General features: G+C 41.7%; 1 protein-coding gene across 1 annotated transcript in view; it reads right to left on the bottom strand.

The window, feature by feature from the left end:
• Positions 1-484: 484 nt before the first annotated feature.
• The window catches only part of tmtc2a (transmembrane O-mannosyltransferase targeting cadherins 2a), a 56,657-nt gene continuing 33,353 nt past the window's right edge, over positions 485-23,788 (bottom strand). The window contains exons 3-12 of the mRNA XM_030045441.1: positions 19,808-20,642; positions 18,852-18,966; positions 17,922-18,007; positions 17,061-17,245; positions 16,731-16,809; positions 14,920-15,041; positions 11,114-11,195; positions 7,619-7,733; positions 5,202-5,265; positions 485-2,117 (exon numbers count right to left, since the gene is read on the bottom strand). Coding sequence (XP_029901301.1) covers positions 1,908-2,117; positions 5,202-5,265; positions 7,619-7,733; positions 11,114-11,195; positions 14,920-15,041; positions 16,731-16,809; positions 17,061-17,245; positions 17,922-18,007; positions 18,852-18,966; positions 19,808-20,642 — 1,893 coding nt within the window. The 3' untranslated portion in view covers positions 485-1,907. The remainder of the gene's footprint in view (positions 2,118-5,201; positions 5,266-7,618; positions 7,734-11,113; positions 11,196-14,919; positions 15,042-16,730; positions 16,810-17,060; positions 17,246-17,921; positions 18,008-18,851; positions 18,967-19,807; positions 20,643-23,788) is intronic.

Below are 23,788 nucleotides of genomic sequence, written 5' to 3'. Positions count from 1 at the left end.
CTCAGTGCTTGTCAGTAAATGAGTGAATTAAGATTTACAACTTATTAAATATTTAGAGCTCGGTGAGCTCAAAGCCAGACATGAGATTAAAGCCTGTTTTTGATGTCAGCGAGATCAGTTGATCGCAACATGCTGATTAGTTGAGTAAAAAGAACAGGTAGAATGAGCAGTTGCTCTCAGAACTGTCTTTTTAGAAGTAGAAGAAGAAGAAGTAGAGGCAGAAGAAGAAAGAGGAGAGAGTGAGAGAGAGAGAGAGAGGGGAGGGGAGGAGAGGCATTTTGCAGTGGTACTACTTGCTCCTGTTCTGTCTCCCTCTGTCAAAAAAGGTCTCCATAGAAACCAAGAATACATGAGGGGATTGAAGAGAAATGAGTTCCTAAATTATTCAGCATTTCAAAGACTCAGAATAATCTATTCAGAAATTTCAAATAATTTACGTTGTTGAGCGGCAAAGGTTTCCTGGGACACATCACTCAGCTGAGAGCAAAAATCATGTTTTTATTATGGAAAAAGGTTCACTTCTCTTTTACAAAACACAACAAATTTTAGGCTACACATTTTCTATAATTTAACCAAAACACCACAACCATCGAAAACATCTCCTATCATTTTAACCAGCTCTCTCTGTGTCATCAAACCCTTTCTGTGACAATAATCACAACCTGATGTCCCTGAGCAGAGAGAAAAAAAACGTTAAAAAAAAAAAGATGTTTTCATGTGTTTGTCATGTAGCCTATTGTGGCCGGTGTATTTGGAGAAATGAGAGAGAGAGAGAGAGCTAATGTGACAATTAAAAAGGACACAGTGTTGGCATTTTCACATAAAATAACACATTAATAAATTAAAGTGATCAGCTGACCATGTAAAATAAAATAAAACATCTTCACTTACACAAGGAACACAATACATAATAACCTTTCTTGCTTGGCACGAGAGGCATTAAGACTCAGTACAAGCTTTGGCACAGTTGAGTTTTTTCAGGATCCTTTTTCATTTACAGCTGCAACCATTTAAAAACGCACTGGGCGCAAACAAACTTCAGTGTCTCAGACATCAGTATGCTGATTGACTACGCATCATGCCTCGACCTGTCCTTTTTAATTGGTTGCAACAATATATACATGTAGGCTTATACAGTTTCTGCATGGTCGGGGGGCAGTACCTGAAGATGTGTCAGCACTGGCATGCTTTCATGTTGTTCATTTACTGTTGGTGGTGTCCTCACAATATGAGCATGGAGAGCAAAAAGTTCAAGGTTAAATTACCCTGAAGACAGGTGATGATTAGGGATTCGATTTTTAACTATCCCAGAGAGAGAAGCTCACATGATGGTAGAGAAATTGGTATTCATACACCAAACAGTGTTGAAAACATGAAAACACATTTTGCAGGAATTATTATTTCAATGTCATTGCTCCATCCATTCAAATTAAGTGCTCTGACATACCAAGAACTGGTAGTGAATTGAATTTTTCATAGCAATTAAATTAGAAAATGGCCTACAGACATAAATCCTCATCAAGCCCCCTAACATTGGTGTAGAGATTTTTTTTTTCTTTTGGACTTCACATTTTCTTACCTTTTACTTGTGTGTCACGACTGAGCATCACATTAGAACATCTGTTAATGAGGGTGAAGTCAGGCTTATTCATTTGGCCCATCACACACGGCACCTCAGGGCAGGACCTGCCTTTTTGACCATCGAATTCCAAACATGCCACCCTAAAACCATCCTTCACAGGGTTAACAGGTCACAATTCGACAGAGACTTCATCTTTCCTGCTTGGAAGACACAGGTTTTTGCCTCCAGCTTCTTCATATTGCTAAACCAGATAATTGGTCTGCTTTTTCCCCCCATTCCCTGGAGGACATTCCATCTTCACTGAAGGAACACCTTACTGCTTCTCTCAGTTCAGAAGGTCTTCGTTTTGGGTCCCGAGCCCATTTTTAGTCCTGATTCCCTGCCTCTCCATGATGTTCCACAGCTTGCGCAGATTGGACTGGGTAATGATGTCATCAGGTTTGAGCTGGAGAGCTCGCAGGTAGTTGGCCTCAGCTTCTGGAAGCTTCCCATTCAGGTGGAGGATGGCACCGAGATTCATCAGAGCAGCTGGGTACTGTGAGAGCAAAGGAGTAGTGTAGTAACAGAAAGTAGAAAGGGTTACAAATCAAAAACATTAATGAAGCATGACACTCTTATGGTGACATGTGACATTTTACGGTGCTGAATTCAGGACTACTGCAACTGTGGCAACTGTTTGTCCTTCATTTCATCCACCATCTATTTTGGCAAACTATTTTAAGCTTGCCCTTCTCAGCTGAGTTTCACAGCCTCTGAAATGTGAGACATATTTCAGGAAGCTTGCCAGGTGGTAGATTAAAACAGAGGTTCTGGTGAAATTTGCTTAAGGCTATGAAATTCAAATATGCATTAAATTAGCTTTAATATGACCTCAGTGTAGCAGGCATGGTCTAATTTCCAAGTTTGTTCTTTGACACTGCCATGAAATGGCCTTTAAAAACGAATTAAAACATTTGGATGGAAGATTATCCTTAATGATCTGTGGCTGTACGCTTTCTTGCGTGCAGTAGACACTTGAGTATGTTCTTACACTTGAGTATAAAATTGCCCCCACATCCCCTTACACTTGATTCAGACTCATTCCAGGTCAGCTGAGCTACAGCTGAAGCTAACTGGATCAGAGGGGTTTACTTGTTTTGCCCAAAGCTGAAGTTCTTACCACAAACTAAGTTGGTGTGACAGACTGTGGGTATGTGAGTATATTTTATGATATCAACCCAGAAACCCATGTAGCAGGGTGTTTAAGGTCCTTGATCCTATTTGATCAAACTGGACCTTTTGAAGTGCTAAAATGAAACCACTTGGCCGTGACCAGGCTAACAAGTGTAGGAATTGCCAAACCCCAGGTCATGGACTGGACTGTCTCTTGGCAAGCCACAACTAACAAACACACCCAAATCTCACCCTAACTACTCCTGCACTTCATTCCCCAGACCTGGGTCCATGCCATATTATGGTCAGCCTCTTGGCAACTAGTTCAATATCTTTCCCCAAACACAACTGTCGGCCTTGTCTTATTTCTCTCATTTGCATTCCATTTTTCAAGTAGGGTTAGGCTAGCTTTTAAGTTTCAGCCTGTTTGTCTCACCTACTGCAGCAAATGAATGCTTGAAGAGTTTGTATTGAACTGCATTTTCACAGTCGAGTGCCTCCCAGTCCACGGTCCACTGCGTGAAATACTCAGACTTTTTTTCAAGTGGGTGGCTGTTTGTGTCACCTCGTGGAATAAACCCAACAGCGAAGGAGCTACAACGTCTCAAGTAGTAGGTTTTAAGACACTCCAAAACATGCTCTGCTTTCTGTAGCTCGCAGACACCACGTGTAAGCAGTCGAGACATGCTAAGCCAGATAAATGAAGGTCCTCTGTCACTGTAAAGAACTGGGTGATATACAATATACACTCTGGACTAAATCACAGTCAAGGGACCAGAGGACATTGGCAGTGGAGCTGTGTTTACATGTTTCTCGTGCATAAAGGAAGGCAGCCAGAGAGTAAAACCAGTAAGTCTTCTCTCTTTGGGCTGAGACGGTGATTTGTTTAGTTTGCTTGGTAAAAATGTAATACATATACTGTGATAAGGGTGAAGAAAGGGATGTAAGCTCTTGACCTCTAGTAAGTTGGATAAACTTGCATGGAAGAAGAACTAACATCTGCCTCATACCCTTTTCAGTTTGTGCAATATAGAGCCTTCCCCATGTTTGGTCCAAAAGGTTTAGTGGATTATTATCATGCTGTCTTTAAATTTAAAAAAAAAAAAAAATTATGCTTCAACCAAAATTGAGTTCCGTCTTCATCTCCAATTTATCTCGACTGGTAGACACAAAGAGCACATGAAGGCTTAATGGCCGCATTATCCAAATTATAGCCAGCTTTGCTTTAATATCATCTTCTAAAAGTACAAATGAATTAGCATTTTATATTAGAGATGAAGCTCCGTTGGAGTGGTGCGAATAATAAAGCCTTTGAGTCTATCAGTGTATGAAATGAAAAAACCCCACTCCAATCTTTTCTCTGAAGGCATGCAATTATTGTCTTTCTCAGCACGTAGGACCAGAATTGAATCTTTCATGACCTGAAAGCTATTGGATTAAGTTGCTATTTGAGAGCCTGTCATTTACTAAGCAGGCATGTACAGAGAAAATGTCAAAGACAAGAGCTGCTTTGCGCTTGACAAATGACAAGAGAGACACTCAGCATGCCTAAATGTGCACAAGAGGGCTTCCCGATGCTCTTGGAATTGAAATGAATAGCAAGTCTACCTTTTGCTTTGAGCAGCTTATTGATACAGGATCAAAAAAAATAAATAAATAAATAAACACACACACTGGTTGTCCATACGTAACACAGTTCTTCCAGTGCCTTTAACTTTAATTATATTACTTTTACAAACTGAGCAATTTTCAGTCGGATTCGTAGGCAATTGCTCCACATTTCAGTCACATTTTACACAGCTTCCAGGACGTCTATCAGCTATCAGACAGCCGAGCCTTATCTAAAAAGGCACAGATGCTACACAGGCTCCCGTGGCTGTTGAAATATAATACGGGTTACTCCACTGTAGGACTGTATGAAGATGAAAGTCAAACCGTCACTCCTGGCTGAAATGGCAACATAAGTCACACGGCGCGCAGCCACCAAACGGACTAACATGACAAATGACTGCAGGAAGCCCCATCTAGGGTCCCGTCTAAAAACACAGGGGCTCCTATGACTCTAAATTACCTCTCCCAGACGAGTCCACGCGCCCCTTTCCTTTGAAGCGCCTGATTGATACGACGCAGCGAGAGAGCCCCGACTTCCTCAGCCGCACATGCTGACAGAGAGAGACCTGATATACCGCCAGGCCCTGTCTGCCGCACTGTATCGAGATGATCAAGTATTTACTTTGAAACTGAACGTGTAAATTCAATATTAGAAAACAGTACCCAGTGAACCCTTTTATCTTTGGGGTTTCTGGATTTGAATAAGCACAGCGAGCCATGCACAGTAGTTTCCGTTTGGTATTTGGTGGTATCGGTTTGCGCCAATATTAACATTACTATAATATAATGTTGGGCTACGAGGTAACACATAGCAGGCTGTAAATTGTGTGTGAGTGTGAGCAGTCCTGGTACTTACATCTGGTCTTAGGCTGGCTGCACGCTCATATTGCCTCTCTGCTGCCTCATTTAGACTTGCCTGTCTGAAGGGAAAAAAAGGAGGGAGAATGAAAGATGGGCACAAAGTAATGAATATAACAATTATATTAATTAACAACTATATTTTTTTAATAACACTAAATGCGATTAATCACTGTAATGATCTGTTATAGAATTACTAATCATACTGATTACTATAATTATTGCTAATTATTACAGTGATTCATTATGAATCAAGTAATAATTAATACCTTACTTTCTTTATTTTATTCACACTTTTTAATGGAGTTGTAGGATTGTAACATTCCAAGTTTGCAGTTTAGGCTGCAGACGCTAAGATTATCAAACAGCCAAGCATAAATGACCTTTGCTTGAATGTGAATTCTGATTGGCTGGTGAACCCATTCTAAGGATTGTAACTTTGCCAGCTGTTTTACTTCACATCACGTCACTCTGCAGTCAGGAGGTCTGTTCACTTTGTCAATTTCTAATCAAATTAATTGGTGACATTGTGTGCCTTGATTATGATGTTTCTTTTTCAACACTACAGAAAAACAACGCTCTTCTCACCTCGCTAGAAACATGGGACACAAAACATTTTGCTGGTAACAGGATGAACCACGGTCTTACCAGATTAATCTTATCAGATCTTAGGAGATTTAGCTTGTAATAACACCATTTTGGACCAATGTTGTGTGCCAAATGTTTAAGTCCTCAGTATGTAGCTGTGCAACAAGCAAGATAATGGAGTTTATGCTTTGCACTGACTTCTTGATTCTTCCTCTTGGGGGTTACTTTGTGATAATGGCTCACTGTTCACTGTCCATACTTAGTGTTGAGTGTGCCTGAAACTCTCTTCCAGTCATATAGTCAGGCACATAAAATAGCAGCAGTTAAACTGCTCTATATAGATTTGTATGCACAGAGTACATGAACTGGACTTGCTGCGCCAAAGTTAATTAAGTCAAGGAGACCATTCCTTTTGGACATGGCAATTAATATTTATAAGGCTGTGACTTGAGAAGATTTGTCTCTGTTGAGTTGGCATAAAAGTAGAATATGCCTCGAGGATACATGCAGCATTTTTTCAGGGTTAACTCAAGTTCACAAGTGAGTTTTCACTCATCATTTTAAGAGTGTCATCTTCCTTGATCTTTGTTTTGGCAAGTCAGTGGCTGGAGTTCCCGATGAAGATTCACTGAAGAAAGTTTCACTGAATTAAACGTGAAACACCCTTCAGAGACAGGGAACTGATAGGTATAAGGTAAACACGTTTGATTTCCAAAAACAAAAACTGTGGTGCGTGCCCTAGAAGTAACATCTCTTATGCTTTGGCTGCCTGAAACATTAAAACTATAAAAGGCCAGCTGCCAAAAAGTGGTTTCACTAAAACATGGTATTTTTTGCAGAACATAAATCTTACATCAAACAGAGCCGTCATGTTACTTTAATCCTGATTAATTCAGTCAATATTTGTGAAAATGCAATGCTTTCATCTGTAATGTCCTCAAGTCCTGATTTCTAAAGTTGCTCTGTCACAGTGTTCACAAAGTTTGCATCACATGCGTTATCAGCGGAGCAGCTTTAGCCTTAAATCCAGCTAATGACAGGTGTGTGGTGTTCAAGAGAGGTCTGCGCGACAGGCTTAATCGGTTTGAATTTGTGTCACAGCGAGTCTCAGCTGAAACTAGTCTGTCAGGCCAGAGCGGGGCAGAATAATGTGTCACCTAGATTTACTCCCGCTTTCCTTGAGGAAAACCTAGGCCAAACTCTGACTTCTAAATTTGAACAAATACTCTGAGGTGCTGCATTTTAGATGGAGGATGCTAGAGAGTGGTAATGACCTTTCCAGATATGTAGAGCAAAAAGGAATTAAGGCACATTGCTTCTAATATTTCCTTGAGTTTTAGCGAGCAGAGTGGATTTGCAGTCCTATTTTTTTTTTTATACACTGTCTGTGGATGTGCCTGCCAAACTTTAGAGGAAAGTTCTCTAATGGTTTGGTTTATTTACAAGCCTTGGACCGAAACATCACGATGATGGACTGAAACTCCACTGGTGTTTATATGTGTTATACATAATACCTTTTATAGCAGCTATTTCCATATGAAGGACATTTACTATTATGAAACATTACTGGAATTTATATATAACGATGGTGGTGTTCAGTAGCATGCAGTGGTAAACAATACAGCCCTGAATGGTGAAACAGCCCAGCAAACTGTAAACAGAGACACTGATTCATGCACAACATTTTCATTCTATTTTCTGAATATTTGTGAGCAACAGCGGATGTGGAGAAAATGCTTTTGTGAAGCAGGGGAACTCCGCTTGCAGAGCATTTCAGATTGGTCGCTGGTGTCGAGGTCTGTCGTGTTACTCAGCCACCCTACCAACCTGAGCATGTGGGCGGCGCTGAACACCACGTCAAACTCCGAGCTGTCCAGCTCTGCCGCCCTCTCCGCCATCTCTGCCGCCTCGCCGAGACGAGACTGCTCCAGCAGAAACTGACCTGCAGGGAGGAGGAGACACACAAGATCGCCACTTGATTTCCCAGGAGTGAGCTCAGCTTTACCACTTTTTATTTGCAAACACAATTTTTCACTGGACTGATAATATTTATCGCATAGATATACGATATACAACACAGCAAGTAATAGCAATCACAGTTATGAGGATACAGCGTTTATAAAAGCTTGGACATTATTGCCTTACTGCCAGAAGTTGTGTTCACACCATATCGTAATAACTGTAAATACAAGCTTCCTAAATGACAAAACTGTTCACATCCACTCACCATTCATTACTACTTGGAAACTTATTGGTGTTGTAATGGGGACTTGTACTCATTCATGTATTATCTCACTCTCTTTTTTCATTGATACTATACCCAAACCATTGCAAATATGGAGTAGACTTGCCTATTTGTGGTATCTAGTTAAACACTTTTTTGCAATATTCATATTTACAGTCTATTGCCAAGAGTGTATACTTGATATGTATTGCTCTTTTTCTCTCTCCTTACACACACTACAGCTAAACCCTGCCTAGTCCAACTCTGCACAGGTTCAGGTTTATGTCCAGGCCCCTGTTTATGCCAGTCAATTTTATATTGATCCTGGTATTTTATTGGTATCTGAGTGAAGTTTTCTTTCATATGAATTATATGTACTCACTTCAGCCTTAGTCATATTGCAGTTGTTATTGTCTGGTCTATTTTTCTAGATCTGATGTTGAGCCAAGCTGTTGTGAGCTAATTGGCCCTATCCTTTGTATAAATATGTATGTAGTTCTTATTGCTCTTTGAATGCCTAACAAAGGTCTAAGACCCAAATGTTGCACCTTATTTAGATATTCTGTGTTTTATATTATTCTCTTTATCTGCACACCGGTCACTAAGACTTTGCTTGTTTGACAGATTTCACACTGAAAAACATACAGAAAATAAATGACTCAATAAGCCGGATGGATCTAGGTTCCCATTTTAAATAGATCCTGAGGCTGGCCTAGGTTTCTAATGTGTTGTTTTCACTAACGTGTTTAGTCATGCTGGTTTTATCTAAGCTGTGCCAGTCCAGCTAGTGTGACACAATTATTTCTATGCACATAACCTAAAGTCAAAATGGCCACTATGGGAGTATACTGGTTTTTATGAAAATATGATTGTTTGTTTTTTTTTTATTTGTTCATAGTGTGTTTGCCTTTTGATTTACTCAAGCTTATTCACCTTTTTATATACCACTACATCACTGTTATATACCACTACTGCACTGTTTCTGTGTTTTGTTTGTCGCTCTGGATAGGAAATAAAAGGATAGAGAGCAAGAGGGGATGAAAAATGGAGTGAAAAGTGATGGAACTGACGACAGGATTTAGGAACAAAGACAAATCGGGAGCGCTCGCAAGGTAGCAATGACAGACGAAGATGAACAATGGAAAAACAGAGGAAGTTGAAGGTAGTTAGTGAAAGAGCGGCAGAGAGAGTGCCACACAAAATGCAACAGAGAAGCGAAGAGAGAGAGAGAGAGAGAGAGGGAGATAAAAGCGAGGCTGTGAGGGAGTGAAGGGTTGTTGCTATGCTCGGCAGTGTGTGAGAACACAGATGAGTTGGAGGTATTTCATGTGTTTTCCTGTGGGAGCCTGGCCACCTGGTGCGGCACCCACGGGTGTCTGCTCAGCGGCCATAAAATTTACTGCCGAGCCTGGCCACAGATGTTACTGCACGTAGGAAGGAGGGAAATGTGTGTGCGGCGTTCTCTTGAAGTGTGTGTGTGTGTGTCTGTGTGTGCTTGCATTGGCTTTTCAAAAACAATCCTGTGCACAAAGCTCACCGTTTTTGCATGTGTGCCAACTGCATTGCATAAAGAGCAGCTGTTTGACACATGCCCACTAGTTTGAGTCACGTCGTGTGTTGAAAAGCACGTGCGTTCAACTTGCATCCAAACATGTCACTGCGAACAATGACAGGAAAGTGGGTCTAATCTTAGTTATCTGACTCCTCCTGTGAGCTTTCACCTTCCCAGTCCTCACTTCCTCGCATGTGCAATGCAGTCACTTTGTATTGTGTGTGGGTGGGTGTACGTGTGAGCATGTGCACTCTGTGGTGTGTCAACGTGGACAGAAATCCGTCCCGACTTCAATGCACACACACCTGGAGTCCATCCAGCGAATAAGGGATAGCTAAAGCAGCCAGATTGTGATAAAGGGGGGAGCCCGTCCAAATAAATATACACCTACAACAAGAGGCTACAAGATAACATTGAACGAAAGAAAACAGAGAAACAGAAAAAGAGCGTAAGCATCTCCGAACGGGAAACAGCCCGGTCCAAAGACAGCAACGCAACCCCCAAACACAACTCCAACCCCACGATATCCAGCAATGGGAGCAATGGGAGAGAGATAGGGAGATGGAGAGAGGGGACAGCGCACAATGGTGCTTTCAGCGAGACGGGACAGATTTCATTTCCTATGAATATCCTGGAGATAGCGACACGGAACACAAAGGAGCCCGCGTCTTCCAACTGATATGAAGTGCTGCATTAACGGAGGCACAGACGGAGCGTGGTATCATGTTTTACTCTCCGTTTGGACAAGAATGTTAAGCAGTGCGCTCTGATCCGTCTCCGCGGTTAGATAAACCAAGTGTGCCCGTTTACGTCTGGCTGCACAGTCTGCAAAACAGCCCCAGCACTCCCAGCAATGATGCTAACGCTGTTATTAAATGGCAGCACATTTCTACAAATTAGTTACCGCTGTGCAAATATTACTTAAACCTGTCCAGTGTCTCTTTTTTTGAAATATCACCAGCTGGGTATTTGACACCTCCAAATGATTACCACACTGCAACTGATCCTTTCCAAAAAAATCCTGTGTTTCAGGGTTACATAAGCCATGATTTGAGATCCAGAGCGGTTCATGAGGCTCGGTTCTCTTACAACAAAAGTCCTGTTACGTTTAAATGACTGGATCCTGAGGTGAGACTACAAAGTTTAGGTCACAGGATAAAAAAAGAGTTTAAAGACCCCTGTATAATTATTCTTCTTCTCAAAAGCAGTCAAGTGCAGCAAAGCCTGTGCATTATAGGAAATGCTTCACGGGCTGCATGGCACATGTTTGGATAATGAGCAGTTGCACATGTTGAAGAGAAGGACTTAAAATGAGCCTTCTTACTGAAATGCATGGACAGGGCAACACGTTTCAGCTGGCTCATGTAAACACAGGGCATTGTGTAGTGTTGCCATGCGTTATTAATGTGTCATTTAACTGTTAGATGGCTTTGTCTTCAAAATGCCAGCGTTTGGTACATCGTGCACATTTTTGACAGCTTAATGCTCATTTTCAAAACAAGCTTCGCCAAAAATGAGCTTGTGATATTTAGGAATGTGCTCTTACCATAATGCATGTAGCAGTTTCCTTTTGTCGGGTCTAGCTGAATAGCTCTCAGATAGTACTTCTCTGCTTCCGTCTTCTGCCCCTATAAAGTAAGCGATAAAAACAATTTATTGCCTTTGACATCCCAGTTTAATTTGATAGGAAATAGTGATACTTAAACACGTTGTGCAGCAATTATTTAGCTATGGCACAACATACTTGCTCAGCTTTGTATTTTTCTGTAGATCTTTTGTGTTGTATCTACAGGACATGTATAATGCACATACATAGAAGTGAACACGCTTGACATCTTGTGTCATAAACACACACATACATGACAACAATCACTTGGCGTTTACAGTATCTGCTATGAATTATTTTAGTGTGTCGACATGCTTCAGCTGAGGCCTGGTAGCCCAGCTGTAAAGTTACAGCAGGAAACTGATGCTCATAAAGAACAAACTCGCCGAACCCCCACCGCTCACCTTTAAAGCAAAACCTCAAGAGGTGTTGGTGTGCATACAGGAGTGTCTCCACACTGCACTAAATCCCTGCAACCAAACTGAGAAAGATATTGCGTCTTTGTACATAAGGCTCCCTTTCTCCACCTTTTTTGTTTTATGCTTCAGCGCTGATTGCTTCCATATTGCCAATGGATTTGCCACTCGACACGAAATGAGAGGACTGGGCATATTAGGTTCGCTTCATTAGCTTTTTTCCCATGCCCGCAATTGCTCTAAATGAGTGGGGGCTGGATGGATATTGGGCTGGATGACTTATTCCGCATTTTATTTGTCATTCTCTTTACGGTACATTCAATTAAGCGTTTTCCACGGCAATCCATCAGAGCTGAAAGCAGAGTAGTTAAGTCCAGTTAAATTCAAGCAAGTAACGATTTAAAAAGACATTTCAGGTCAATGTCAAAAACAATGTGAGTTTCCATCCATTTCTGCTAAATATCAAGGCATGGTTTTGTGAGATGTGCCCAGTTTCACCAGTTTACTGCAGGCTGTAAGGGTCATTCAATGCATTCCATTACACATTTCCTTTACTCTGGCAAACTGTACTGATGCCTTCTATCTGCTGAGCTGAAAACAGACTGTTGTACATGACTTTGTGATGGAGTGGGCCTAACAAATTAATATTATGCTGCCTTCAAGGAACTGTGTGAAAAGACCAGAGCCTCCACACCACTAAAGAGATTAGTACTCATATCCTCAAAGATATCAGGGTTAGACAATCTAGCCGTTGCCCAACTAAAATGACATTTTTGTGAGTCTTTGTCCTTTTTACAAACTCCCCTGTTTATTTAGCCTCAGTTTCTCAATAGGCCTCTACCCCTCTAGGCCTAAATGGTGTTTGTGGAGTTTGGTAAGCCTCGACTGGCAGGTTTATTGCATGGATGGTGGAGTTCATACAGTACATGCTGTAAATCTGCTGATCATCTGTATCTCTTATTTAATAGCTTGTATAAATGTTTATAGTGGGATAATTGCTAATATACGACTCCCCACCATGGCGGCTCATGATCTTGGACAGACAAATTACATCCAGAGCTTCATCTACCTCCCTCACACAGCCACATGCTGCAGTGGATGAGCCGTGTGTTGTTCCTTTGATACTGAGCTGCTGTATGCTAGAGGAGCATAAACACACAGCGCTATAGTTAGTGCAACTTGCACATGTTTGACCATGCCTACAGGTGAATGGAGAAGTCATGTGTGGCTGCGTGGGTGGAATCCTCAAACAGCAAACAGGCTACAGCTGGGCCTGCACATTGCAGTTAGGCGGTCTGAATATTTTCCCTCACTATACTGCATTTAGACCTCTGTTTTTGCATTGTTGAGGGCTCCGCCACAGCAGGAGTTAGTGGTTAGCATTAGTGCTGAGTGTATCCAGCAGCACAGTTGAGCCGGAGCTCATAAATCAGATGAGTGCTGACTGACCACAAGTCTCCCTCCCTGCGCACCACTCCCCTCTGATTCCAACCAGAGGTCTCTGACACAGAGCAGCACTTTAGTGTTACACTATATTTTTCTGGGAGCGGGTTGACCTTAGTGAAATTAAGGGGAATTAGCAGTGTCAGGGCATGTACTTTGTAGCTGTTGAGGGACATTTTTCTTTCAACTGTGTGCATCTGTGGCCCGGTGTCAGACCATATCGAGTTCTTACTTTATTATTATGTGGGTTCAATTTTGAGAAGAATGCCGTTTCGAGAGCTGATGAAAACGTCTGTATATTTTGCAATCCCGATTTTGTTATACCTCAAATCTCCCAAAGTACTGTAAGCACATGAATCCCACTCTGAGTCGGAAAATGAGCATGCAGTGATGACATGAACTCTCAACACAACGCATGTTAGGGTGAGGCACTGCGCAAGACCACAGTTTGACCTTTCCTCCATGTGTCTGTATTGTCAACTGACTCGGGCAGAATGTCCAAAATCTAGCTGATGGAGTGATTCAATAAGGAAGTGGAGTAATTGCATTATAAGCCTGTCGACTGTCCCATTGTACCGGTCCCATCCGATCTCCTGTTCCATAAACCCTGTTGTGGAGGGGGGTCACACTGAGGCTCAGGGCCGGGCTCTGCAGTCCAGGGCCTGAGGGAGACCTGCAGATGTCCCACTGAGCAAGGTGACTCTAATCTGAACCTCTGCTGTGTGTACGGTGTTATGCATAAGATCAAATCTGATTACAAAAAGGGGAAATGATTCAAACTCCTTTAGGGTTTTGAATCTCAACAGCTGCGAGTGGGTTTTAGTGTGTGGTTGCTTGTGCACATTCACATCATTTGGTGAAAAATGATTCTAAGAACTGCGGATCAACCTCTGGTTCAGCACCTGAGGCTGTGGAGGGAAAAAAAGGGTCAGACACGCTTCGAGAGGTCAGGCAGGGTGCTCAGGCTGTTCCAAAAGTTCAACATCTGATGTCCAAACCAAAATCAGCTGTGAACACATCTGTTGTCACATACTAGGTTTTTAAATTTACTTTTGTTGTAATGGAAGAGGTGGTGAGGGGACATAGAACATGGTGTCTTCTACAAGAAAAAAAAAGAAAAAAACATCAGAATTGCATGGTAGCACTGGGGAGCAGTGAAGAAAACTATGTTCCTGAGGTCTTCAAACACACACACACACACACACACACACACACACACACACACACACACAAAAAAATCTGGAGCTCATCCAATGAATGAGGGATAACCATTCCTCCATACTAGACAAACTCCCCGTGTCTGTGACCTTCAGACATCAGACACATATTTATGCAGCGAAAGAGTTTTTTTTTTTTTCCTGCAGCTCTTTGGCAAGCAAAACCATCCCTGGATCAGGGTCATTTCAAGGTTACTGAAAAGATGCATGCATCATGGTATACATTTGGCTTCATTTCTCCTATCACACTGTGCGATCTTCTTTTGTATGTCATCCAACTCCAGTAGAGGTCAAACAATATATTCGGCGAAACATCACAATTACTGCGGATGATTTTGGATCGGGGGAGCAGTGTTTGTTCGGGGTGTACTTTTCAAAGTCAAAAGTACACACATTTTCACAATTCTCACAATTCTTCAAGCTCTGCCACAGAAATCAATAGGAGGATTTTGCCTTGCTCCAATCAGAGTCTCAATCACAGAGTCATCCAATATGCATTATTCATCACTCCGCTCCACCAGGTCTCATCTAATTACACTTTGCCACGTGGTTAACCACTGTAATAATTACAAAGATAATCCTTGGTATTGGCCACATGAGTCTTCCCGTGTGTGTGAGTGTGTGTGTGTGTGTGTGTGTGTGTGTGTGCTTTAAGAGAATTGGGACTTACAATGATGGACAGGAGTTTGCCATAGGTGAGATGGGCGGGAATATGGTCAGGCTTGGCCCTGAGGGACTCCCTGTACCAGTGCCCTGCCTCCTCGAGCCTGTTCAGCCTCATGTAGGCCTCTCCTGCAACAGGGCAAAGGTCATGGGTCAGTGGGATTAGCAAGTTTTTTTTTTCCCTGGAGAAAATAAAACTGATTAAAGCAGAAACTTTTCCTAAGCAACTGCCCATGTGTGCTAGTTTAACAAATAAAGCAGCATTTTACTTAGGCAGAACCATTTGAAATCAATGACATCAGCTACAAGGGTCTACTTTGCCAAGTTTTTCTCTGATAGCAAAATGGCTTTTAGATTGGCTTTTCAAAAATAATATAATTATCGACTCCAATAGAGGTGTGTACAATAAAAAGGATATTTGTTCTACCAAAAGTAAATATGGCTATGTTGCATGTGCTACCTGACTTTTCACTGGCACAGTAATTATACTAGGGTTGCATTCTGGCAAGGACCCGCATGATACAACACGACACATGGGTCACAATGCAATTTGTATCACGATACATTACAATGTTGAGTGAAAATGTGTAACTAGAGCTTAAAATCCAACATAACCTGTGCAGAGTAGTACAAAAATAGACAGAACTTGGCTGACCAAGACAATTCGAAATTCCCATTCCAATCCATTAAAACAGAATTAGCACACTGCACATGACACAGCACACTAAAATGTCATACCATCATATGAAAATCAAGCACATAAACAATACATATCCATACAAAAATGAGTACAGTATTGTGATATTCAGCTGTTTTTTTTTTTTTGTTTGTTTTTTGTTTTTTTTTTTGCACAGCTACAAATTATCCTGGAAGTAAAGCGGTCATGCACTCTGAAAAATATTAGAAGGCTATGTTTTCCTTTTTGCTGTCATTTGCCGTTAGTGGATGCTGGCCATTTTTATTCTTTCATGTTATCATAGTGTTATAATTTTGTTTTATTGCCAACTCTGGTGAGCCTGGTCAGTGGATAAGAAACCGTGATTGACAGAAATGCGTTCCTTTGCCTCTGCTTTTTCCTAACAGGTGCAAGGCGGATAAAAAAGCTTGCATTCTGCTGCCTCTTATCCATGGGTCAGCATTCCTTAAATGGTGAATAAATACTTCCCCCCCCCCACGTAGTGTAATCTGGACAGCAGAGTTTTCTCTCAAAGCACAATATTATTGTTCGCAACATTCTGAGATTTTGTTGGATCTGAGAAAATAGCATGCAGTTGGCCCTGGGGGGAAAGAAAATGGTGGGCTGCTGACATCAGTCGTAACAAAGTGTCCCTCAGACATCACTACAGACCCAAACACCACTCCCTCCACCTGACCAAACACTTCCCACTCGCAATCTGCTCAGGCCGTCTGAGGAATTCTTGCAGACATCAGGCTGCAATCTCAACTATGTAATCAGGATGGGTTTCCAATAATGTAATTAGTGTTAGAATAACAAAGAGAGGGATGTGATTTATTGCACGGTTTAGCCTCAGTCCTCTACATGATGATACACATCTTCACAAAGTCTGCACACTGATTTAGGAACTGTGGTGCTGGAATAAAACAGGTGGCCTCATGTAAATCACATTTAAACATCAGGAACATCATATTCATGGCTTGGTTTTCTGATGAGTTATCCTGCATTTGTTCATATCAAAAGGTCACATAAATGTAAGCAAATATGGAAGAAGTACAGTCACCATAGCAGTGAACTTTAAAATCCACATTTTCAGTTCCAAGATCAGATACACAGTATCAGGTGAGCCAACCATTACTTACCCATCATATTGAAAAGACTCTGTGGTGCAAACTGTCTAGGCATTTTCTGCACAGCTTCCTTATAGACAGACAGAGCCTCCTGTAGTCAAAAAACATGAATTTGTAATTGATAAGGGCCTTAAGTAAAATATGAAGAGTAGTAAAATAAGAAAAACTGTCCTGTGATTGATCTATTAATTAAATCTGATAACTGATGGTGGGGACATAAAGCTTTATTTTCCCTAAAAGAGGGAGGTATCATCCTAATTTCTGCAAACAAGGATGCCATCCTTTTTCGTCCTGTCACTTCCTACGATCTCTCCTTGGTTTCCACACAGCAGACACACAAACCTCCTGCTGGCCCTGTTCATGGAGCAGCTTCCCCAGGTTGTACAGGCAGCTGGTGACGGAGCTCTTGTGGGCGTGAGGGTCCTTCAAGTTCTCATCAGGGATGTCGGCACAAGTCAGGAAGGTGCGTTTGGCCTCATCCAGGCTGCCCTGGTTCATCAGGATGATGCCTGTGTTCAGATAGGCCGCTGTGGGGAGCGAGGAGGAGAACAATGGGTGTTAAAGCAGGAGGGGTGAAGTCTGTAAGAGGGGGTGAGAAAGGAAAGGTAGTAAAGGATGGAGAAAATGTGGAGGATGGGTAAAGATAGGTGGGGCAGATCAGTATGGAAAAGTCTACAGCCAGAGGAGAAAGAACAGAGGTCAAATAAAGGTGAGAACATCAAAATGTTAAACGGTAGGTGAGAAGCAGGAACAAATTAGGCTATGAAAGGAGATTAAGATATGGAGGAAAAATTGAAGTGAACACGACTTAAAAAGGAGGTCTGGAAATAACGCTACCTTCTGTCCTCTCTCATCAAAACTGTCCTTCACCAGAGCTTAACGCAGTGAAAGACTGGGCCTCATTCCACATACAAGCACTCAAGTGTGAGATTGAATCTCATCATTTCACCGTCAGGCTGAAATAGCCACATAGGGCCTTCCAAATGGCCAAATGGCCAGGAAGACCTCATCCAGCATTAAGACTGGACCGTGATGGTAATCCAATTATGGCAGCTGAATACACATCTAATTAATTCAAGCAAACAGCCAAATTGAACAATGTGTGAAAATTTCTAATCGCCGATGATGGCTCCCCAAAAGATAACCGCTCCAGTCGTGTAATGTATACGTTACAATCTGAGACCCTCGCTTAGGTTTACTTACATGCCAGAGTTGGCCGGCTGCCAATGGCCAGTTTATAGTAATGCAGTGCCTCCGAAAATCGCTCATTCTCCTGGAGCAGCAAACCCCTGGTTGGAAAAGAAATGCAAAACTTTATATCAACAGAATTGAGGAAAACAGGATTTGAGCTTTAATGAGTTTACTTTCTACCGTATTTCTGTCTCTTTAAAATCTGCGAAAGTAAATGAGAAGAAACTGTAATGCGTCAAAATGTTGCAGGGACTCTGAGTGAGGGCTAAGAAATAAAAAGCAGACAAAAAAAAAAAAAAACTGTGGACAGCTTCTATAGTCTTTACCCAATATCCCAGCCATCCATCATGTTGAAATGGCACCTCTATTTTTAAGAAAGCAAAAACACCATAATTTGGTTTTCCCCTCTGTCTATGTTGCTTTGCCAGCTTCCTGACATTCGTAATGTGAGAGGGGACAGAGAAGGGGGAAGAAAAACATTGTCAGCGTGAGAGCAAGAGACATGGGCCTGTTATGAGGTTTTGGCACCTCTGACACCTCGGGTTAATGCGAGTATTGGAAGTGGCTTTGTGTTCTCCCTCTGGCCCAGGAATCACAATTAATCAAATCAGCAGTGGGAGGAACAGAAGGCCACCAGGGACACACCGAGTTACTTCTTTTCACTTTGTCACGCTCTTGCATCATGCCTCTCACTGTGACTCACTGTTTCAGTCTTCGTTTTCTCTCTCATATCTGATCTATTTTTGTTCTGCCGTCTTAAAATACGTCCTGTCTGTCACTCTCTCCGACTTTATACCTCACTCCCTCTCTGCCTCATCCTCTGTCTCATCCGCTCTCTTTCTCATGCTGTAATCTCCAGTGACGGATGGAAGGAATTCAACTCGTCTGTGTGTCAAGATGATGCAGGAAGAGGGAGGAGGACCGGGCATCTTTAACACTCACAGGTTATACAGCATGTCAGCCATGTTCCCTCGGTAGTACAGGGCGTTTCTGTACGCCTTCTCCGCCTCCGCCATCTTGCCCTGGTTCTTCAGTACATTCCCCAGGTTACCCCAGGCTATGGAAGACATTTGTCAGTCAAAAGTCACTAACATTTTCAAAACAGAAAAACTTGTATTACTATGTATTGATATTCTCACTGTTATTGACACTGATTTCCCAATTCACAAGGTCCCATTTGGATATAATGGTGACAGCGATTTCAGTTCACTCAGTTAGGGATACATTTCAGTTGCAATACCACTTTTTCAGCTTACATGTAGTTTGCTCTTGTCAAACTCTTTATCTATCATCATGGTTTTTAAATTCAAAATGCATTCAGACGTGATGAGGCTGCATTATGGCGGGAGTGCATGGCATTGTTAATTTGTTAAAAAAAAAAAAAAAAAAAAAATATATATATATATATATATATATATATATATATATATATATATATATATATATATATATATATATATATATATAAATAATTTGGTCAACTGTGATCCTGCAGGCTGGATGACATATGCAGGAAGGGAGGCACACTATAACATTTCAATTCCTCACACATCCCCTAGAAAAGGCATAAATTCAAAGACTGATTTAATTGATATCAGATTTTTCAAATGAGGATCGTAATTACTAGAAAATTGTTTGTTTTTTTCCCCAGCTCTAACATCTATTGTAATATCAAATTGTCATTGGTAATTGCTGCAATTTGCCAGGGCTGACAGTTTCATAATAATTGTGACCAGCTATTGGAAGAACAGCACAATCCTATTCGCTCTCACCATCTCAACTCACTTTTATTTGGATCTTTCAAAATCGTGTACCAGATTGGGAACAGCTTAAGGTGACTTTCAGGAGGCAGAGCCAGCTTGTCATGATAACTATCTTATCTGGGACTGATTTCTTACCTTTAGCAGGGTTCACACTAATGCCAGATTTGTAGAGATTCTCCTCGTTGCTCCAGTCCTTGTTTCTTAGAACAGTTCTAACTCCATTCAGCAGCACAAGTCCCATGCAAAAACACAGCAGCACCGCCTTATAGCCTCTAGTCCTCAGCCTGACATACAAGGTCCTTGCACCGACAGCAACCAGTAAACAAAAGCCGATGCTGGGGATGTATAGCACCCTCTCCGCAATCACAAACCCTACATAAAAGAAAAGGTTGGTGGCTGGGAGGAATGGTAATGAGAGGAGGCTTAAGGAAAACAACACTACGTTCTCTGTGGGGGGCAGAGATTTTCGAGGAGGGCAGTGGTAAAGTTTGGCTGACCCGTTCAGGGTGGGTTTTGGTGACCCAGGGTCTGAGTTTGTGTTGTGGTTCGTGTCAGGGGCATGGTAGCCGTTCCCGTTGGTGATGGACTTCCCATTAGCAACTTTCTCATTGATCTCCTTGGCTTTGGAGGTGGTACCATGAAGGCCAAACAAAGACAGGAGGACAAATCCGCCATAAAAGGCAACGGTGTGGAGGTTCCTCCAGTCAGCCAAGGTCTTCACCAAGGGCACGGCATCCATGGACCAATCAAAACTGAGCTTGTCAGGGCAGAGAAGGAGCCAGGCGTTGGCAGCAGGCAGGTGGAGAAAAGTTAGCGCTCGAGTGAGAAAATGTGGCGAGTCAGCTGCGGGGTTGTCAGAGTTGGAGAAGTTGGGGGGCTTGTTGCCCATCCAGTAGAGGCGAGCTGACAGTAGAAGCACTCCCCAGGAAGCCAGCATGCTGAGACTCAGCAAAACACTGATGTTTTTTTTCTGAAAGTGAGAGAGAGAGAGAAAAAAAAAATCATACTAAAGGAAAGCACCTAAATCAACATTTCAGTGCTGAGAACTTATTCAAAGCCACAACACTTTGTCTATGTTCCAGAACACCTGAAGTTGTTTTCCTTTAAAAAGTCCAATTCGATCCCCGTCAAGTCATTCAAGACTTGGATCAGAGTTGATACACGGCACCAATGGTTGCGGCATAAAACATGTTTTGGGTCCCTTTGGACAACAAGTTGCTCAAGAAAGTCTTTCCAGTCTTTGTTATAATGCATGCCAGTGCACAAGCTTGGGATTTGATTTATAAATCCACCATGACAACAAAAAAAATACCTCCCAGATTTAGCTTTCCCCTGCTATACAAGAAGAGAATGTGGAAAGATGAGGCAAGCACTCTGAAATGTTTTTGATAGCTGCCTGGGGCATAAACCACATTCATGTACAATCATATAGCCAAGTGCTCCATGCAACACTGGCAAAAAACTGCAAAATTAAAAATGCGCCATAGCCAGAAACAATATTACTGCTTATATTCTGACATAATCAAGACACATGACATATTCAAACTGGTGAAAGATGCATTGGGACTTGGACAGTTTTTAGTAGACGTCAACATGTGAGATTTGCCAGTGAACATAACAATCAGAAACATTTCACACTGAACATCACAGACAGTCTCTTTACTGATTAGATTGACTGGAATAATTCCAAAGTGAAGAGCTGTCAGCCTCCAGCTATTGTTCCCTGATTTTACAAGAGTCAGCTTGATGAAAACTAAGAAATTAATATTTATGCTGGTTGTCAAACATCTGGTTATCTCAGTCGTCCCTTCTATTGAGCTCCATGTGGTGCACACCATGTCTACTTCAATTATAATATGCCTTTTAACATTCAGCAGCACGTTTGACCAATTATATCAGTGCGTCTCAAACAAATCATCCTCCACATTCATCCCTTCACACTGATTGCCCTGTAAAAGGTTTATTTGGGAGAGCGTATACCAAGTGTTGCTTTTCAAGAACTTCCTTTGTCCTGTCGAGTCATAAATACTGAAAGACACACATACATAAGCACTAGATCATGGTGCACAACTTAGGCTAAGAGGAATTTATAACTGCATTGTGAACGCCGCTTTTTAAAGGCTTCTGCATTGCTTGAAAACCACATTTATGTAAAGAGGGCTTGAGGAAATGTTCCTACATGAGGAATTTACCCCTCAAACAAAAAATATCATTGAAGTTCTGTGAGGAAATCTGTATTTCTGAACATATGTTAAAGTAATAAACAGTCATTTTAGTTCCTTGTAACCTTCAACCCAGAGGTCAACTTTGAAGTGTATTTGGAATCAAGAGGGGCTTTTCCTCCTGAGTCTCTCCTTGTTGCCTGACTGGGCTGTAACGAGTGTGACTGGTAATCAGCTTAGGGCTCATTGTGTTGGTATGTAGATTCTGTTTACATCTCATAAGAGCATTAATTCTGTAGCATGATCAGCACAAGGTCTCTCATTCTGTCGTATGTCACGCAACACCTTCGACTGAACTATCACATACTTGTGGCAGTGGCGATGCTGAAATCCAGGCTTGGCATAGACTGGAGCCTCCAAAACAAGCCTTTCATAAACTTCTGAGAAGACATTTAAAATAGCGTGAGTTCGCAAAATCATGTTTATAAAACCCCTAATGGTCATATTGATATATATATTTGAAAGGAGATATGGTGAATATTTGGCTGGTGAGCCTATAAAAAAAATCAGAGGAAAATGTTTTTGATGCATAGATTAGAGCCAAAAACAGCCTGGGGACAGGAACTATGTGATATTCCACTGGGCCAAAAGTATAATTTATTTCATTTGCTTCACAATGGCCTTCACAGAAGTCAGCAAGTCTGCAGTTTGAGTTACAGTTGCAAAGACATGACAAAGTCATATGATTACATCCTTGACTTCCTAACCTTCGATCACTGGCTTGTTAAATTGTACTTGTCCAAACACAGGCGCCACAATCCCACAGTGCCAGCAGGGAGGGAGAGAGAAGGCGGAGGTGTTAGACTGATGAGACCTTTTTTGTTGGGTTTTCTGTCTGTCAAGTGGTCTGATTTTATGTTTGCTCAGTCTTTCAGAAAGCAATCTGATATGATGCTTTCTGAAACGTATTACTCTAGCCTAAATCAGATTCAGTGATGCGTTGATGCCAAGATTGGGTACATTTTTATTTATTTGACAAGAATCATATTAACTGAGTCTTATTTACCAAGAGAGCCTGACTGTCTTGACCAAAAGGAGCCTGTTCTTCGCCTTCGCCTCTGTGTTTATTTAAATGGACTAAATATGACATAACCTCACTGACAGAGTCCATTCCTTTCAGCAGATGTGAACCTGGGAGATGATCAGGGAGTTGTCTCTCCCTTTCCTACTGGCTGAGAATTGTTTCTAAGCACTAATGTAACATGAACTCTGAGTGAACTTGTGGAGGAGGTATTAGAGTTGTGTGTGTGTGTTGTATACAGTATTAATCTCTGGGAGATGAGAGGGCTGTGCAGACTTATTGTAGTAGTTCTGCCTTCCAAAGCTCAGCTCGTCTTTGATAAAACTGAAACAGCCGCACTCACAGCCTCGGTAACTCCAAGTGCTGATTCAGCCTGGCCTTAACTTTTGTCTTTAATCCCCCAAGTGAGCGGTAATAGTTTATACGAGCTGTATATTTCTTGAAATTCATCGAGCTCAAACATAATGAACAGAAGAAAAATCCCATTTCAAAGCCACGAAAGTGCACAAAGAACAAATCTTCATTCTCACATTTGTAAATACGGGCCTTCTCACCTCTCAAAAGGAGAGCTTTTGAGAACATTCTCCACAAGCCGGTAGTTAAAATAAGCATGCATGAGTAAGCTAATGTGTGCACTCTTAAGGAGAGGTACTGAAAAGTAAAATGCTGGTGCCCACAATCCAGTCATCTTGTGTTTAAATAAGAGGTTTAGGATTGACTCCCCTGACCTCGTGGCTCCAGTTGAGTTGTTGATTTCTTCAGATGAAATGGGATGGAAAAGCTTGTTCCTCACAAAACTAAGGGGGTTGTCCACTCTTAGATAAGGCTAATTACAGTCACTTGTCAATAGCAAGACGGCAAGGGGCCAGTTCA

The sequence above is a fragment of the Myripristis murdjan genome, chromosome 23, assembly GCF_902150065.1.
Source record: "Myripristis murdjan chromosome 23, fMyrMur1.1, whole genome shotgun sequence".
NCBI classification, from domain to species: domain Eukaryota; kingdom Metazoa; phylum Chordata; class Actinopteri; order Holocentriformes; family Holocentridae; genus Myripristis; species Myripristis murdjan.
Note: the sequence above shows the minus strand (reverse complement) of the source record. Positions and strands in the feature narration are given on the sequence as shown.